General features: G+C 34.6%; 1 protein-coding gene across 1 annotated transcript in view; it reads right to left on the bottom strand.

Moving 5' to 3' along the window:
• The window catches only part of LOC105220013 (cullin-associated NEDD8-dissociated protein 1), a 46,543-nt gene extending 26,830 nt beyond the window's left edge, over positions 1-19,713 (bottom strand). Inside the window, exons 1-4 of the mRNA XM_011196384.3 lie at positions 19,488-19,713; positions 19,045-19,428; positions 3,200-3,489; positions 2,980-3,142 (exon numbers count right to left, since the gene is read on the bottom strand). Coding sequence (XP_011194686.1) covers positions 2,980-3,142; positions 3,200-3,489; positions 19,045-19,428; positions 19,488-19,529 — 879 coding nt within the window. The 5' untranslated portion in view covers positions 19,530-19,713. The remainder of the gene's footprint in view (positions 1-2,979; positions 3,143-3,199; positions 3,490-19,044; positions 19,429-19,487) is intronic.
• Between the last annotated feature and the right edge of the window lie 924 nt (positions 19,714-20,637).

Raw genomic sequence — 20,637 nt, 5'->3', positions numbered from 1 at the left:
TTCACACTATGGTACTTTACTGCGAAATTCATCCCTTTGCATCAGCCAAAAGCATCCATGATGATATAATTTGTTAATCAATACTTAAACTGTTCGTATGCTTTTGGCACAGAACAAAAAATGCAAACAAATTACCATTACTAAAAAAAGAAATATATAAAATTTGAAAAAAGAATTATAGAATTATGACCTCCAGGCTAAATGTCGACACATATTGTGTTGAAATGAATTCAAAATTTAATTATTTGCTTTGTAACCTGTACTACAGTTCAAGAAACATTGTCCGAGGTCAATGTAATACGAAATAACATCCTAGTTTTGTAGCAAAACATGTCAAACGTGGTGGCGCCAAAATCATGGTATCTGGTAGAGTTTGTCCAAATCTCTTGATGGAAGCCATCAGGGATCAAATGGTATATGCCAAAATATTAGAATATTAGAAAAGGTAATGCTACCACATGACTCACGGAATATATCATTGACATGGCTACACCAACATTATAATTACCCTAAACAAGTGGGCAGAGAAGAGGTTATGGGTCAACGCTGTTGAGGTTATTCGCTGGACTATTCAGTCTCCTGACCTGAACTTCATTGAAAACTTGAGAACCGATATAAAAAAAGTGTTGCTTAAGGGATTACATGGGTTTCGTGGATTCAATTTTTTGCTTGCTTATTAATTTCTACAACTCCTCAAGAATATTATCCGAAATTTTCGTCGATCCGAATAATAGTTTCGGAGATATAGCCTTTGGAAGGTGTGAGCTCCAAGTGAGGTATTATTGTTACTCAAAACTATAAACGCGTTTTTCTCGGAACCGTGTTTTCAAAGGTACTAAGAAGTATAGTTAATGCTCCTTGGTATATTAGATTTGCTGACCTTCGCCGTGATCTTGGTGTGAATTCAGTTGTAAACGAAATAACCAAACTTGTCTTTACTCCCGAAATGAGACTTAGAGAGCATGTAAATGAAGAGGCATCCGGACTCATCGGAACTGCTGAACGAGAAAACCGACTGAAACGTAAGAGGCCTTCAGACTTAGCAAGGCAACTGTAGCAGAAAATGAATTTCTCTAACATTTAGCTTTTAATTATTATTTTTAACTTATTAGAATTAAATTGTTGTTAATATTGAATCGTTGTATACTAGGTACAATTGTAGTACTAAAAAAAAAGTGTTCTCGAAAACTACTCAACCAATCTTGATGAAATTTTTGCACAGGTGGTCGAGATACAATTTACTCGTGTTTGGACAAAGGATTTTTTTTCAATTACAACCATTAAAAAAAAAACAAAATGTCAAGCAAATTTGACCGAAATTTTTATTTTTTTGGAAAAATGTCTGCCAAAATTTCAATTTTAAGTTTATTATCTTTCCTTCGTTCAAACACGAGTTTATGGTCTTAACTAGAACACTTATTTTTGTTTTTTTTTTTATTTTGGATGATCCTGTCAGGAGTTATGCTGACAACGCGGATGCACCTTTTTCCGAGGTGTCACTGAGTTTCTACTTTGTGAAAATTTAAGAAATTATTCTTTAAATATGTATCTATAAGACAGAAAAAAGCTTGAATTAAATAAATATTTTTTTACATAGAAAACAAAAATAGGCCTTTTTTACCCGACAAAACTCAAGTAACCCCTTAACGGAAACCAACCAATTTTAGAGATTTGTCGCTGGTAGTGAAATAAATTTTGAAAGAACGATGATTTAAACGATGTCGGTTAAAAAATTAAAGCTACCCATTGAAATATTAAGTATGTATTTTATTATTCAATAAAGCTTTGAAAGTGTTTTGATTTAAAATTATCCATTACGTACTACATGGACGACTCATTGTTTTTTGTAGAAGTAGTTTTTGAATGTATTTAATATAAGCCGCGATATAAATGTTTTTAAATAAATTCAGTAAAAATTTTTAAAGAATCGTATTGTGCCCTTTATAGCTTATTTTGAGGCAAATTGTTTAAAATGTGTTAGAAAAAAATGTTGTAGCTCTAACCCAAATACTATGCAAAATATTTGGTATCAACCAAGCATGCTTGGGGGGCGTTATCCTGATGACGCGCAGTGTATAAAAAGCAGGGACCGTAATCATTATAAGTTTTATTATAAAAATCACAAAATAATGATTATATATTGATTTTTATGATTTTCTTCACAGTTAATGATTAAATTTGAGTAATTTGTAAAAAATCATAAATAATCATCATTTTTGAGCAAATAAATAAAAACCATAAATAATCATTATATTTGATTTTTATATTTTTTGCTCGAAATAAAACTCGCTTTTGGATTACACGTTTGTTATTAAGTTTTTTGGTACTATTTTTTCATGTCCTTTTAGAACATAGCTGAAGGATCAAAAATAGATTTGTTTTGGTCACAGCCTAAGTGAGTCAAAAACCATATCTCAGGAACTACTGGACCAATTTCAATGAAATTTGGTCCAGGATATTTTGATGCCATTCCAATATTTCCATGTCATTCTAAAAGGACATGAAAAAATAGTACCAAAAAACTTAATAACAAACATGTAATCCAAAAGTGAGTTTTATTTCGAGCAAAAAATATAAAAATCAAATATAATGATTATTTATGATTTTTATTTTTTTGCTCAAAAATAATGATTATTTATGATTTTTATTTTTTTGCTCAAAAATGATGATTATTTATGATTTTTTACAAATTACTCAAAATTAATCATTAACTGTGAAGAAAATCATAAAAATCTGTATTTAAAAAATCATTGTGGAAATGGATAGATCGTCCAAAAAGGATTACAATGACGTTTTTAAATCATTATTTACGGTCCCTGATAAAAAGTAAAGGAGAAAAAATATTAGACAAAACAATCATAGTTCAATATTAAACTTCTACAAATCTGTTTTAAGAAAGAATATTTCCATAAATTATGTAAAACAAATATTAAAAGAAAAATATTCCAAAATTAAAAATGATTTATTAAAAATACATACCATCGTGACGTGAGGAGCAACAGCGTCTTGGCATCTGTAAACAAAAGCTTCAAACGCCTGGAGACAAAATTCGTGAACTTCGTCGTCATCACACTGACTGTATCTTTCTAAATGCTTTATAGCTGCGTTCACATGACTGCATAAACGAGGCCCAGAGTGTCGGCTATATTACAAAAAAAAATGTTGTTAAATACATTCCAATAGATAGATTATACTGTACCAAATCGATGCCAAACATTGAATGTAAGTTCGTACAGCACCAGAGTTTGAGTTTTTTTCCAAACCTTTTAGAAGACGAAGAATGACATCATCATAGATGCTATCATCCGCCAATGAAAGAAGATGTGAAAGAGCAATAATGGAACGTTTTCTGACGGCCTGGCGAGGTGATTCCAACTGCGGAATCAACGCCTTTAAAATCTGATTATGAAATGGGATTAGAAAAGCTCCAAAACGTGAAAGCAAGTCGGTGAGTATATCCAGTGCTTCAAGTTTTACCGAAACGTCTTCCTATTCAGTTAAAAAATATATATTAAAAAACATTTTTTGGAGTTGAATACCCTAAACAAAACTTGGGGACTATATGTATTAAGGTAGATACAAAAGTTTGCATTACTCCAATGTATACCTTACACTAAACTATTATTAACAAAAATATCACAAATAAATTGATATGTGCGTATGCTATGTATTTTATATATAGTAGAGAATGAACTAACAATGAAAACCATATTGATTCAATAATAGCGTTGAGACGTTGAGCATAGATACATACAGTCCGGTTCACTTGATTAGAGGCACTAATTTTTTGGATGAAAATGTCGATTACAACTACTATACTTGATCTAGAAACAAATGATTTTTTTAATATTCAAAAGAGAACTGTACCTCGTTCAAAAATATACACACATTAGATTATTTCAATTAACGGTATTTCGTATCCGCAAACCATTAGTTCCTCTAATATTTTGCTTGATTTATAAGAACAGATTTTATTTTATATATTAGTATTAAGTTAAACTTCTATAATATAAGCCTTGATTTCTATAACAAAACTTCTTGTTTTCATCCAAAGACTGCGTTGTAGAAATACTTTAATATAAGAAAGATTACTTTTTACGAAAATCCATAAATTAAAAATATGGATGTAAACCCAATGTATGTTGTCAAAAATTTATAAGTTAACTCCAGCAATCACGTATCTGGCGAATGTTCGAAACTTGCTGTATATGCGTCAACAAGTCATCAACACATGACAATACCATTATCAAAATAATAAAACGCATATCCTCATGCATTAGGGTGCATGCAGAGTGGACGTTCAAAGCCGAGCCGAGCGCAAAGCTGATCTCAAGAATTAGCGCTGAATCTGTCGAGCAATTTGTTATTATGAAAGCATATGCGTACTTTTGTTTTTTAATATGTACAGATGAAATACGAATATCGTAAAAAAAATTTTATGAATATGCGTCAATCAGGTTGAATCCAAAATTAAAAGAAAATTGTAGTTCACCCTGCATAGAAAGTCTTTGACGGATACGAGGGAAGCTCACGGCACTATCAAGCCGTGTGAACAATTATAAATAAAATTATAGCTTCGGTGAATATGGTATTTTCTAAAATCAATATTTGTTACGTCTCTTATTTGTTATGTGACGATATTACAACATTTCGATTTGGGTTGTAGACAAAAAAGGATATGACGAATAGGACAAGAAGAAATTACGTCTTGGAAGATACTTTAAGAAACTTAATAGTGAAACCATAAGCGACAAATACACAATTTCAGATACCACTGTAATTTTATTACTATTTTTAAATGAATTTAAAGTCAAGCCTCCACTAATAAAATTGGCATGGAAAAATCGAGAAAATACAGTTTTCTCGTAATATTAGTGGTAGCTCTACAGCGGCCATTGTCGACGGCAAAATTAGAAACATTTCTAATTTGGCGACAGCGAAAACTTCAACCCTTTTGTCGCACATTATATATTTCTTACATCAATATGATAACTTTTTTTATGCTTTATACTGAGAAGTAATACTATATTTAACTATAACAATACTTTGTTAATTGTTATATCATGTTTTTACGTCATAAAATGGCGTTCTCACAATGATTCTTATTAATTTCTATGGTGTACTTCTACAATTTGCGACAAGTTTTATTACTCAACGTATTTTTAATATAGCAGTTCCCTCGCGAAAATTCAGTTATTATAGAATATTTTTCCCTAACGTACGAATTTGACGCTAAAAAAGCTCGAGAAATATTTTCTTTTTATGAAAGGGTGATCAACTGTTCAGAACAAAACTTTCTTGCGGAGGTGAAATTTGGAAACAGCAAACTTCAGGCAAGCATTTTCGGAATGCTCTCGAAGCTTTAGAAGCAGTGAACAAAACGTATTTTGGGAATGTTTTCAAGTTTTTACGCATATTGGCGTTATTGCCTGTTTCAATAGCATCACCGGAAAGAAGTTTTTCAAGTTTAAAGAGAATTAAAACCTATTTACGAAATACGACAGGTCACGATAGGCTTAATGGTCTAGCATCAATACATTCATAGGGATATTGATCTGTCTGTTAATGAAATACTAGAAGAATTCTTTCAAAAACCAAAGAAAATATAACATGGAATGTAAGATCCCGTGCAACATATCAATTAATCACTGAGCTTCAGCGATACTGCTTATACAAATGTAGACAAAGTTCGAATTATATGAATAACAACAAAAATCTTGTAACTTATTATAATTGCTTACAATTTGAAGTGATTTTTTTGATCAATAACCTCATTCCAAACCCATATCAACAAACATATATTTTTCTCTGTGTTTAGGGGGTGTTTTAACACAAAAAAATATGATGTATCCCTCAAAGATCTATAATCGATATAAAAGAGTATATGGGCATTTCCGCCATGTCGAACGTGACAATCGTACACCTTTCAACTAAAAAAAACATAAACTAAAATGTTTTTTTTTTTTAATTTCGACAATAGGTTTTTTTAATAGCCCTTCATTAGCTCTACATTTGGTGTTAAGGTTGATTTTGGAACGGTTTTCATTTTTAAGATAATTGCAAAAAACCAAGGTTTTGGGGACAACGATTCAAACGGCGATTTCAGCGAATTGTGAGGCAATATTCAAATGTTTTTGATTGTAGAGCGTTGTGAATGGATGCCTTTAAAATTGGTATGATTTTCACCCAAAAATAGTTTATAGTTTATTTTTAATTAAATATTTACCACATTCGCACGGGACATTTTTTCCATCATCATATTTATGTTGATTTTGTTGTTATAATACGGAATTATTTAACAACAAGTCCAATAAAATGGCTTAAAAAAGTACTAAATGTATTTATTTATGAAAATAGTATTATGAATGTGAAATACAGTTTTTTTCAGAAAATGTTGTCCTCGGGTATACAAATTTTTGGATCTCGTTATCTGCTAGACTTTCCTTTTGATAACTGCTCCCACTGCATCGACGGCTCCTTGCAAAAAAATTATATTCTAATGAAGAGTATTTTAATTATTTTATAAAATCAACCAGGCTTGATAATATAAACTTGATTTTAAACTGAGAGCAGTTTCCTTAAATAAAAAAATAAAATATTTAGAAAAGCAACTAAAGGATTTCTTAGTTTTAGTTAAGAGATTTATCGAGAAAATAATATGTCATGCGTTAACTTGTCACTTTTAAAAGCAAACTATTTTCACCTGACAAGCTTGTTAAAATTAGCACTCTTATTTTGATTTGTAAGCCTATAATTTTCGCCAAAATCTATTTGAATAGCTATTTCAGTGGAATTTAAAGTCCGGCTTTTGCTCATATGTAAAAATTAATGTAAATGTATGTTTACATACTTGAGTCAATAATTTTCAATTTTTAAATTCCACACCTGTCGCACGTGACCATTTTTAAGTAGTTACCAAAACCACAAATCTTCTGATTTTTGAACAAGGTTTTGTTTTTATTTTAATTGTATACAAATTCACTGTTTATACCCAAAATTTGGCGAGCTTGCTGCTTATATTTGCGATGCAGTGGGAACAAGAAATTGAATAGAAACTTTTGCGTATGAGCTGATTCAAGGAAAAAGTGAGTTTTGCAGTTCTCTGATATGCTCATCCATTTTGTCACTAATAAAATCCAAGTGTCCAAGTGCCATACACCGTGCTTTACTGTTGGTAATAAATGTTCCTTTCTCCACACTTTTCGTGCCCCATCCGAACCAAATATATTAAATTGGGATTCGAACACAATATTTTCCCAAAACGAATAGAGCTTGGCTAAATGTTGTTTAGCAAACGTCAACCTCTTCTTTCTGTTAACTTTACTTACGTATGGCTTACGACGTGCGACTCATCCAATTAGCACTATTCAACACATTCCTTACAGTTTGATGATTTATTTTTTTTGTGTACATTCGTATACGTTTTGTGTCAAATTCACAGCGGAAATTTCTGGATTTTGATTAACGGCTGCAGCGATATTGCGTTCTTCACGGGGCGTTAAAATCTTTGGTCTTCCCGAACGTTGCTTTGGATGCAAATTCCCGTTGTTAACGTACGAACATATAATCGTTTGCACTCTTGCTTGGGATTTTTCAATCCGTTTCCGTTTTACCGATTTCACGCAAAGATTTATTTTCTAAGTATAATTTTTTTATTAATTTTCGCACTTCTAAGCATATTTCTTTACCACGACCCATTGCAACCGAATTTATCGCACTTTGAACAGAAAATTACAATAAAACGCATTTTATACTTACCATTTAATATTTTTTTTTTCGTTCACCATGAAAAATCAGTTGTGTAAGATTAGAAAACATATGTACGAATATGTTTTAGTTATGAATAAAGAATGTATGTAAACTTTATTGATTCACTGTACCTAATTATAGGTTTTTAAAAAATACGGTGGACTTTATACCGCATATATCGGTTAATATGTGAATTATTTTAGCAAAATTAAGTAGCCGTATAGGCTTGGATATAATATACATTGGAGGTGAAAATGAGTGAAATCGGTTCAGGAATTACCTCAGCTACATATGATGATTTTCGTTATGAGGTTCGAGGGCTACACTCTGTGGAGGATGCGGCAGCACTTTTTAATGTTGTACAATAGCCATTACGTAACCAATAACGCGGAATGCCTCGGGTCGTTATCCTGAACGAGGCAGTAACCACAAGGAGTTGGAGGAAGCTGATATTGCATAAAACCACCTTGAAACTGTGCGGAACTTCTTGCACTCACTCGATTTTAGACTGTATACATCAAGCCGCACTTATCGAATAGAAATATTGCGAAACGTTTACTATACCAAAGAGTATTTCTAACGTGATAACAAACTTTAGAATTCAGTAAATTTTACAGATGAGTACAAATCTAATTTAATTTGATCTGATAATCGTTGTTGTTGTGGTTGTTGTATCGATTATCTACCCCTGCCAGAAACGGAAAGAATAACTGTAGTTGTCGTTGAGGTCATCTAACGGGAGGCCCAGGAAACATGCTGTTTCGACGGGGTCGTACCAAAGAGAAAAGGGATGTTAGATGAGTAGGGTTCGTTGGGCATGCGAAAAGGTGGTTAGTGTCATGCTCATGGCCTCGTTGCATGCAGGACATATATTTTGTATGTCGGCGTTCAGTCCGGATAAGTAGGAGGGTAGGGTAGGATCCAGATCGTTTGCGCAAGGGTCACTCTGGTTTCATTCGGCAACTCGAGCTCTTCGATTTAGTCTGTACTAGTCTTGGATTTAGCGGGTGCGGGGGTGATTTGAACTATCTGGATGTTTATGACTCTAAGTGCAGTGGTGGTGCTGTGCAATTTACGGAAACCATGTTGATGTTCCGATAGGTTCAGGTGGTACGTGAGTGTCGGGAGCTACGACGCGATTAGTAGCAAAGCCTCAAGTGTCTTCACGACTGGGGAAATGAGAGTTATCGGGCGATAATACTCTACTTGGTTGGCGGGTTTCCCAGGTTTTAGTAGTGGAACGCATTTTTTTCCGATTTTCCACATATCGGGATTTTTAAGAACCTAGGTGTTTGAACATCAAAGAATTGATTCCGCCTGGGTCGATGGTTTTGGAGAACTGAGTCTTCCTCATGATATCCTGAACCTCCCCACTGGTGAAAACAAGTGGCGCGCAGTTGTTTCGCGTTTTGCGCAGATAATCGGCGATTTGTACGGTGAAAGTAGGGAAGGTACAATCTTCTACAAGAGTGTACAGCTACTGGCGTACGCCGATGATATCGATATCATTGGAAACAACACCCGCGCCGTTAGTTCTTTTTCCAGACTGGATAAACATTGGCAACGGCGAATACCGCAGACGATGGAACAATGAGCTGTACGATTTGTACGACGACATTGACATAGTCCAGCGAATAAAAAAACAGCGGCTACGCTAGCTAGGTCATGTTGTTCGAATGGATGCAAGTGCTCCAGCTCTGAAAGTATTCGATGCAGTACCCGCTGGTGGAAGCCGAGGAAGAGGGAGACCTCCACTCCGATGGAAGGACCAGGTGGAGAGGAACCTGGCTTCGCTTGGTATAACCAATTGGCGCCAAACTGCCAGAAGGAGGGATACGTGGCGCGCTGTTTTGGACTTGGCTATAACCGCGTAAGCGGTGTCTACGCCAGTCAAGAAAAAGAAGGGAAAAGCGCTGTAAAAACTCTAAATAATACTGCTAATCATGTGGAGGTGAAGGCATTATGGTGTGGGGAGCAATGGGCGCAAATCGCGTCGGTAATCTTCTCTTAATCGAGGGATAGTAAAACAAAAAACATTTCCCTTTACAAGTGTATTTTTGGTGTACTGTATCTAAAGTACAGATTGAAAAAAGGTTATACAAAGCCGAAGACTGGAAGTAATAAGTAAATATAAAATTAAGTATTTATAATAAAGTGAATAAAAATTTGATTTCTATTTAAAAAAAATGGGATATTATTTCAAAATGCGTAGGTTTTCAAAATAATTTATACAAAAAAAAACAATTTAAGTGTGATTTTCTCAAATTAGCATGAGCGAGCATTTTTAAAAGATAACTATTTGCCTAACGCATCATCTTTATTTTTATCGCTCTGAGTGTTCAAGTGATGCGAAAAATAAAACTCATCTTTTTTACTTGTCATTAGTATTGTCTCTTATTTAACGAAAAAAAAGCAAAAGCATAGACATATGTATGTATTTACAAATAAAGAATAAACACTCAAATTTTTATTTAGTTATTTTCCGTATTTGTACATACATATGTACGTGCATAAGTAAGAACTTATTTATTAAAACAAACAAAACATGTATATATTGTATATATGATACGTACTTTGTTTTGTCAATTTTTGAAAACCTGCCCATTTTTAACTTATAAAATTTTAAGCTTACAAAAAAAAAAAACTCCGAGTATGGAAAAACCCATGACAAAAAAAAGCAATCATTATATAGAGAAATTCTCTTAGAGAACAGTATTTTTGCATCGTCTTCCTGATTAAAATTATTTACCTACTCACAATACAACTTAAATTAACGGTTAATCATGCATGTACCCAAAACTGTTAATATTTACACCAACAACAATTAAACTTTAACATAAATTTATAAATATACATACTCTCTAAGAGAATAAGAAATTGCTCAAGTGCACTCTCTGCTGCATTACTGACTTTATCAGCGATACAAAATACTGAGTGCTGAAACCTGAGATGAGAAAAAGAAACTTAGCGCTCTTGTGAGGAGTATTATTTTGAGGAGCACGTAAGTTTGCGGTAAATATTAGAGCGAAATGATAAGATAAGTATTAAAGAGAAATATTCTAGAAGAACACTCTTTCCTTTGAACTCACAATTGAGGAAATCAAAATTTATTGCTCCTCAATTGTGTTGTACTGAGGAGGAAGATAAAAATTTTACTCCTCAGTGATGAGTATTTGCGAACTCTGAATTGAGGTCAAAATGAATTCACGATGCCCACAATGTAATTTGAAATATCGATACCAGCTAAGGGTTAATGATTATTTTTTAATTTTAATGCTTAGCTTAAGTTACGTTTCTAAGGTGGTAAATTCATAATTTGTTGCATCGCCTTTCGAATCAATAACATCCTGCTATCTTGTTTGAATTGATTCAACCCAACCGCGCGCCAAGTCAACTGTTTATTTGAACCAAAATTCGGCCATTTCACCATTTTTCGACATTATCAATTGTCTTCATGTGTACATATTTTTTTCGTTAGCTTCTAGCTAGATACAATGATAACATCAATAATTCTCGGAAAGTTAAGCATAATTAACCAAATGCTTTTAGATGCAGTTGGACTCAATGGCTTTCTGGCTGCACTTTTCGAATATTAGTATATTCCAATAAACGATGACTTTGTAATTGCATACCCAACATTTGTAAAATTTTTTCATAATGTTAAGTTGCTACATATGATACACGACGGGAAAATTATTTTTCTGGAAACAGATGCCATAGCTGAATATTCCGGAGAATACAATCCACTCTAAAACAGCAGTGAAACCGTAACAGAAAATTTCCCAAGACTTTATTGCTGCATTTGATGTACCTAACTCTACAAAATGTAAATTAAAATCAAAAAATATATATTACCTCCATTGAAGAGGACGATGATGTATTATTGGAATCAACGACCAATCGTGACCATATTAACGAAACGAATCTTTCTTTGATGGCTTACTTACTTCAATTAGAATAGATTGGCTGGTTCACACCTTGAAGCCCCGTCTGCGCAAAGCAATCATTTCACTAAAAATATTGAGTCGTCCCTTCCAGATTTATAGAAAGGAGGCTAATAAGCTTTCGGTTTGTTAAAGAATTTGTGGATGTAACAAAGAAGGAAATAAGTTATGTTGAAGGTGCTATGAGGAAGTTGACACGTACAAAAGTTAAATTGCTACTGATACCAAATCTCCGAGTAAGTGTTATATTTGTGGAGCTACATCTAAAGATTCTAATAATTTCATTCATAAATTACAGACAAGTTCCAAAGTTTTTGAATTTGGACTATCTGTACTACACGCCAACGTTTTGCTCAATAAGACAATGCGAAATGGTAAACATAGCCACAAAAAGCAAAGTACTCTGTGAAATATTTTTCACCACCTAAATTTCTGAAATCGACTTATGTGCTATATTCAACTGCAAAACTAAAATGGTTTATTATACTCTAGCAAATAAATAAATTGTGAGAGTATAAACTGTTCTGTTATAGCCGAACTTAGCCCTTCCTTAATTGTTTTTAGTAATGTTGACAAAAAAAAATCGAGTTACGTTGCATCTTTCGCTATATATTTGACTATTATGTTATATAATATGTATTGAATGACCTTTCTGCACCTATTAGCGACGAAATTTAAAAAAATAGGTTATGCTTTGTTGAAAATAATCTTTGCAGTAAAAGTGTTATACAAAGTCAAATTATACACCGCATCGTTTTACAATATTGTTTGACGTGATGTATAAATACTGTAGTCAAACTAAAAGCATGTGGAATACTGTTCGATTCAGTGATAATGAAAATTAAATTTAAACCAGTGACCCAGAGTGTACCAAATTATATATAAATATTCTTCTTAACTGGCGTAGAAACCGCTTACGCGGTTATAGCCGAGTCCACAACAGTGCGCCACGCATCTCTCCTTTTGGCGGTTTGGCGCCAATTGGTAATACCAAGTGAAGACAGGTCCTTCTCCACCTGGTCCTTCCACCGGAGTGGAGGTCTCCCTCTTCCTCGGCTTCCACCAGCGGGTACTGCATCGAAAACTTTCAGAGCTGGGGCACTTTCATCCATTCGAACAACATGACCCAGCCAGCGTAGCCGCTGTCTTTTTATTCGCTGGACTATGTCTATGTCGTCGAACAACACATACAGCTCATCATTCCATCTTCTGCGGTATTCGCCGTTGCCAATGTTTAAGGGACCGTAAATCTTCCGCAAAACCTTTCTCTCGAAAACTCCTAGTGCCGTCTCATCGGATGTTGACACCGTCCACGCTTCTGCACCATAAAGTAGGACGGGAATGATGAGGGACTTGTAGAGTTTAGTTTTTGTTCGTCGAGAGAGGACTTTACTTTTCAATTGCCTACTCAGTCCATAGTAGCACCTGTTGGCAAGAGTGATTCTGCGTTGGATTTCAAGGCTGACATTATTATCGGTGTTAATGTTGGTTCCTAGGTATACGAAATTATCTACAACTTCAAAGTTATGACTGTCAACAGTGACGTGGGAGCCAAGACGCGAATGCGCTGACTGTTTGTTTGATGACAGGAGATATTTCGTCTTGTCCTCGTTCACCACCAGACCCATTCGCTTCGCTTCCTTATCCAGGCGGGAAAAAGCAGAACTAACGGCGCGGGTGTTGTTTCCGATGATATCAATATCATCGGCGTACGCCAGGAGCTGTACACTCTTGTAGAAGATTGTACCCTCTCTATTTAGTTCTGCAGCTCGTATTATTTTTTCCAGCAATAGATTGAAGAAGTCGCACGATAGTGAGTCACCTTGTCTGAAACCTCGTTTGGTATCGAACGGCTCGGAGAGGTCCTTCCCGATCCTGACGGAGCTTTTGGTGTTGCTCAACGTCAACTTACACAGCCGTATTAGTTTTGCGGGGATACCAAATTCAGACATCGCGGCATAAAGGCAGCTCCTTTTCGTGCTGTCGAAAGCAGCTTTAAAGTCGACAAATAGATGGTGTGTGTCGATCCTTTTTTCACGGGTCTTCTCCAAGATTTGGCGCATGGTGAATATCTGGTCAGTTGTTGATTTTCCAGGTCTAAAGCCACACTGATAAGGTCCAATCAGTTTGTTGACGGTGGGCTTTAGTCTTTCACACAGTACGCTCGATAGAACCTTATAAGCGATGTTAAGGAGGCTTATCCCACGATAGTTGGCGCAGATTGTGGGGTCTCCCTTTTTGTGGATTGGGCAGAGTACACTGAGATTCCAATCGTCGGGCATGCTTTCTTCCGACCATATTTCGCTAAGAAGCTGATGCATGCACCTTATCAGCTCTTCGCCGCCGTATTTGAATAGCTCGGCCGGCAATCCATCGGCCCCCGCCGCCTTGTTGTTCTTCAAGCGGGTAATTGCTATTCTAATTTCTTCACGGTCGGGCAATGGAACATCTGTTCCATCGTCGTCGATTGGGGAATCGGGTTCGCCATCTCCTGGTGTTGTACTTTCACTGCCATTCAGCAGGCTGGAGAAGTGTTCCCTCCACAAACACAGTATACTCTGGTCATCAACCACTAGATCACCGCTGGGGGTCCTACAGGAGTGTGCTCCGGTCTTGAAACCTTCAGTTAGTCGCCGGATCTTTTCGTAAAATTTTCGAGCATTACCCCTGTCGGCCAGCTTGTCAAGCTCGTCATACTCACGCATTTCTGCCTCTTTCTTTCTTTTTCTGCAAATGCGTCTCGCTTCCCTCTTCAGCTCTCGGTATCTTTCCCATCCCGCTCGTGTTGCGGTCGATCGCAACATTGTGAGGTAGGCAGTCTGTTTTCTCTCCACTGCGAGACGACAATCCTCATCATACCAGCTGTTTTTTTGGCTTTTCCGAAAACCAATGGTTTCGGTTGCAGCTGTACGTAAGGAGTTTGATATGCCGTCCCACAGCTCCCTTATACCGAGATGCTGATGAGTGCTCTCAGAGAGCAAGATAAATATAGAGGAGCAAATTTGACTCTTTAAAAATTTAACACTATTTTTACATATATACAACTTTAATCTTACTTTTAAATACATACGTTGACTTTTAGTAAAGTAATTTTAGCCGTTCACTTCGTCGATCTATTCTTATAATAAAAGCCTAACAAAACAAAATAATAACAAAACTTCTTGTTTTTAGCCAAAGGTGAAAACTTTATTTCTCTATGTCCCTTATCATGCTTAGTTTTTGTTGACAGTTTTTTGTTCAGAGAAATAGCACCCTTGACAATTTTTATCAGTTTAAGATCGAAATTTGTACAAGAAGGTTATTGAATTCAGTGTGCTAATTCATTTTTGTACAAATAATAAAAAAGGCGTAGTAGAATGCATTGGTTTTCAATTGGTGCGTTATAAATTAATTATTTGAAAACTGAAATAATCCTCAAATCGCACAAATAGTGAAATGTTCTCCAAAAATGTATATAAAGTTATTAATTTAGTCAATTATGGTCCAGAGACATAAACAAAAAATAGATCCCGGAGAACTCCTACACGTAAAACTAATTCTAATGATGATCGAACAATTGAGAGAAAGTGTAAAGTTGAAATATTTGAGTCCTTGGGGACCATCATGGCCGAAATTAATGAAGAATTTGGCTTAAACAAGTAAATACTTTGGTAAAATAAATAAATTTCGATACTTTACAGTAGTACGTTTTCGAAGTAAGCCCCAGTTTCTAAAAGTAAATATGAAACACTTAAAATGAAAATCGTCCAAATGCAATACTATGGTTTGGAAGAAATATTTTTAAGCGCGCTATTTCTCTTTGCATAGCTATATATTCTAAATCTTAACTTCATAATAATTATAATACTATCTACTTAAATAATTAATTATTTTTTTAATGACAATTATTTTTATAATTATATAAGCCCCATATATTATTATTGCTTTAATTGAAAACACTAAACTATATGCAATGAAAGCACAAATAAAATGTCAAATTTTGTTTTTGAAACTTGTTTTTCTGTCTTTTCTTGTCTTGTTTCATTCGGTATGGGCTGCGCTGTAGCTCAGCAAGTATTGTTCTACAACAAAGACGTTTCGAAACAAATTTGTCGCAATTAGTGTGCGTTCGCTGTACGAAAATACATGGGTAGTTCAACAACACCTCTTCAGGCAAGTCAAGACAAAGAAAGGAGTTTTTGTTTCGTCTTGATTGGTGTGGGTTGTTACATATAAAGCTATGAGCTGTTGTCGTATCAGAAAAAAAGAAACGTATTCAGTAATTCAGTATGGGTTCAGCTTAAAATCACTATAAAACATAAAAACCAAGGATAAATTATCATATGGAGATAGATATACTTGTACGTTTTTCTGAAATTTCACAACAATTATTACAACAAAAACTTAAAACATATATACGCATTTTAATCAATTTCATTAAAATTTTGTTATATTAAGGATGGGAGTGATATATATATTTATAAATCCAAATAATTTCCATTTTATTAAACAAGAAAATTGTTCTTATTAAAAACAATGTTTTTTTCATTGGGGCGAACATACATTTGGCAACAGTAAATTATTTTAGAAAGTTATCCTTTTTATATGTTAAATTCAACATTTTTGGTCCTGTTACTATCTTGTATAAATTTCACTTATCAAAAAGAATGCACAATTCCGATTACTATGGCGCCGCGATCTGATTACACCGTTGGAAAGAGGACGTCCTCCCGATTCAAAAATATATAGGGTAATAGGTACCAGAGAACGGCTTCCGTTGAGCGCAAAAATGTTCATACACAAACAATACCCGAACTATCAGCCCATTCGGCTCAAGCGCTCAAAATGGCATTCGTGAATATATTCGCTACTGAGCTAAATTCAGCTCAATTGCGGTAAATTCGTTTGCTTGTTGAGTTTATTCACGCTCGTGTTGAAACAGCTCTACCCAGGCGTTCGCTCATGTGTTGAATGAAAACAAGCACACAAAAGAGCAAACTCAACGTCTATGAGCAAACGCAACGGGTATGAGCAAACTCAGCACATATGAATAAACTCACTGTGCTTGAATAAATGCGCAACCAGCAGCGCTACTGGTTTTGTAAAATCCGTTGGCACACACACATGCATATATACATATATATATGTACATATATAATTGTATATGTATACCAAAGAACTGCAAAACTCAATTTTTCCTTGAATCAGCTCATACGCAAAAGTTTCTATTCACTTCCAATCACTGAGCAAAAGTGAGCTAAAATTTTCGTGAAGTGAGCGAACGTGAGCTAAACATTTCGTGAAGTGAGCAAACGTGAGCAAAGCATTTCGGACCGAAGGCTCACATTGTACGCGAATGAGCGGTTCGGCAACATGAGCTGATTTTTACTCAACGCTGTGCTTCGCTCAGTGATTGGAATTGGATACAAACTTTGCGTATGACCTGATTCAAGGAAAAAGTGAGTTTTGCAGTTCTCTGATAGGTACCGCAGACGCCTAGTTTTCGAGATATTCCGCTTTAAAGATAAAAAAAATCAAAATTTTCAACTAGCTATTTCAACACTTTAACACATTTTACGCACTTTCTTCACCTCAAATATATTAACCCTTTCATGCCAAATGTTGCCTATAGGCAACATTGTACTTACCGGCTTCTAACTCTCGTTATTTAAATATTTTTGACCAGCGGTTTTTTCAATTATGTAGACTTATGTGTAGTGCAAGCTTACAGTTACATTTTTTGTAATGAGCTGTGCACGTATTCATTCTGTTGGCCTTCTCCGCAGAGTGGAATTGTCAAAATCGGTTTCGCGAAAAAGTTATACTGAAGTGTTTATACAAAAAGTGCTCAAAAACATAAAAAAAATTGTTTTATTTTAAAACAAAATGAACTATATAAATAAGTAAAGATAAGAGAATTATTTAAAAAAAAAAATTTCACGAGAAAAGTGTTTAGTTTTTTTATAATCTAATTTGTGCCTATAAGCAACATCCTGTAACTAATGAACCAGGATACATAGGACTTTGAAATTTTTATCACTTCATATTTGAGTTAAGGCTAATATATATCTGTCCTAAAAAAAATGTTAGCTCCGCCCATTTTAATTCTGACATGAAAGGGTTAAATAAAACTGTATGCGTTGCATTAAATGTACATTTTACTTTTATTATATAATTTTAAAGTTAGAATTATATGTTTCAAAAATCACTTTTCACTCTCAAATTTATGTGTTTACAATTAAGCGCAAAACGAGCGCTGCCACATTGTAGATACCATATATAAATTCATCCATAAATTCCTCTTTTTGTGAAAATTCCTCTTTTTTGCCAAAATTTCTCTTTTATTTAACAAAATAAATTTTTAAAAATCATATCGAGGCCGAAGGCCGCCAGTGCAGAAAGGAGTTCTACGCGAAAAAAAATTTGGACACCCCGGTTTTGTTTTGGCCAGGGTTATTTTCTTAAAGTGCGGCCGAAGGCCGCCAGTGCAGAAAGGAGTTTATTTTGCTAACACTTGTATTGGCTTGACCAGAAAGGAGTTCTACGCAAAAAAACTTCGAACACACCTGGTTTTGGCTCGACCAGGGTAATTTTTTTGAAGCGCGCCCGAAGTCCGCCTTTGCAGAAAGCAGTTATACGCGAAAAACTTCGAACACCCCCGGTTTTGGCTCGACCAGGGTAATTTTTTTGAAGCGCGGCCGAAGGCCGCCAGTGCAGAAAGAAGTTATACGCGAAAAACTTCGAACACCCCCGGTTTTGGCTCGACCAGGGTTATTTTTTTAAAGCGCGACCGAAGGCCGCCAATGCAGAAAGGAGTTCTACACGAAAAAAACTTCGGACATCCCTGGAAAGATTTTTAGATACATCCTTGATGCAGAAGAGAGTTCTACGACAAAAAACTATGATATGCTAATAAATAAAATACAGTCATTAAAAAATCTATCATCTATGGTTTCTAACATGTGGCAACGCTCGTTTTCCACATAATTGTAAACACAGAAACCTTTTCAGCTATTAGTGTACTAAGTGATTTTTGCTTAAAAAATCTTAAATAAAACTATATTTTGAATTAAATTGAATGTTAATAGTGTAATTTTCAATATGTGAAGTGAAAAATGTGAAAAAATAGTGTTACAGTGTGTGAAATTACATGTGTTACTTATAGAAAAAATTGGACTTTTAAACATGAATATTTTAAAAACTGTAAGTCCAATCAAGAATATTTATATATATTCCTGCTCTGGAGAGCCTCCTCTTTCACCCGATACCCGATCGGAGTTGTCAAACCCCGACCGCCAAAGTAATCGGAATCGTGCCAAAAAGAAAAACAGTTGGAGAAGGTAACACAATAATATTAAAAAATCATATATACCTTTTCTATAGCACTGTTAAGCTTTCCAGTTATTCTCCTACATACATTAGGCGCTAATGAATTTGATGACTGTGGAAGCTCCAAAATGACTGTTTTCAAACCAATACTAGATATGTCCCGTAGTTGTTCGATGTTTGAGATCATATTTAAGCATAAGGAATCCACAATAGTTTCTACTTGGCTTTCCTTTACTTTGTTTACAAGAGGGCCCAAGCACTTTACCGCCAAATTTTGGACCTCACCGTTTTTATCTTCCAATAGACGTAATATCATACGTACAACTTTCTTCTCAGATTCATCATCGAGTTTAATGCTATCCTTTTGCAATTCAGTCATTAAATCATTTGTTGCCATAAAACGGAAATCTTTATCACTAGAAGTCATCTGAAATGGAACATCATTCTACATCTGTACTAACGTAATACATGTTACAGGATATTTACTTTCTCTAGTAGACTGGCTATTTGGTGGTATTGATACGACATGATTTTTAAATATATTTATTTCGAATTGATTACTTGCTGAACTACGTTATTTTATGCCGGTGCACAAAACAAAGAACTCAATCGGGTAACACAAATTACTATTCTACCAGACAACTGAAGCAATACAGCAATCGACACATCGAACGATAAAACATTAGTTACAACATATATTAAAACTGCAATCAATTATCGTTGTGATGCCAAATACTGTGTGCAAGTCGGGAAAATGTTACTAATAGTAGGTTTACATTTTAAAATAATATTGCCTATGTTCGTTCAATAATCTAACCGTGTACATAAGCCAAATGAGATTATCAATTGTCAAATATCTTCGCAAAATTATCGATAAAACTAAGAATAACACCGAAAATCTCTTAGTAAAAAACGAGATAATTTATAATCGCGGGTTATCAAATGAGGAATTTTGTAAGGTAAATCTCTTTCTTGTAGCCTAGACAGACGGCAGAGTTAATTCAGATTAACTGCGCTTTTAAATCAGTTCCAAATATGTAGGTAACAGACGGCAGCAAAGCTAATTATAAACTCCCATAAACAGCTTATTGGCAATAATATTTCCATTTTCGTAAAAAAAAATTGGATAAAAAGCAAATATTGCGGTTGTTAGTCGCCCAGTTAGTACAAAATCACTAATTACTAAACAAATATACATAAATACGTTATTATTAGGTGTTCCATTTTCATTGCATGCGTATGTTTTTGTTTACATTTAATTGAAAAACAGCTGTCACTATTGCATATTTTCATTCACAATAGGTAAAAAGCGGCCGTGTTTAACAATAAAGTAAACGAAAATGCCACGAACTCCCATTAACTCTCTAACCTTTTGAGGATTAAATGGGAGTTAGCAAACGGAGTTAACTGATACTACGTTTATGCTTCTACTCGATTATATTGTACACGGGTAAGTTCAACCCTCATGCATAAACACTTTTTCACCACGAGTTATATGACCTATTCGGATAGAATATACACATTTTCTTAACTCGGGTGCATAAACGTATATAGAGTTAAGTTGAACGTCAAAATGTCAGTGTATTAGTGTAGTGTAATGGAAACGTGGTCAATTGTTAAATTTGTTGTATTTGTT

This window comes from Zeugodacus cucurbitae, chromosome 3, assembly GCF_028554725.1.
Source record: "Zeugodacus cucurbitae isolate PBARC_wt_2022May chromosome 3, idZeuCucr1.2, whole genome shotgun sequence".
NCBI lineage: Eukaryota > Metazoa > Arthropoda > Insecta > Diptera > Tephritidae > Zeugodacus > Zeugodacus cucurbitae.
The sequence above is the reverse complement of the archived record's forward strand: the minus strand, read 5'-3'. Positions and strand labels throughout refer to the sequence as shown.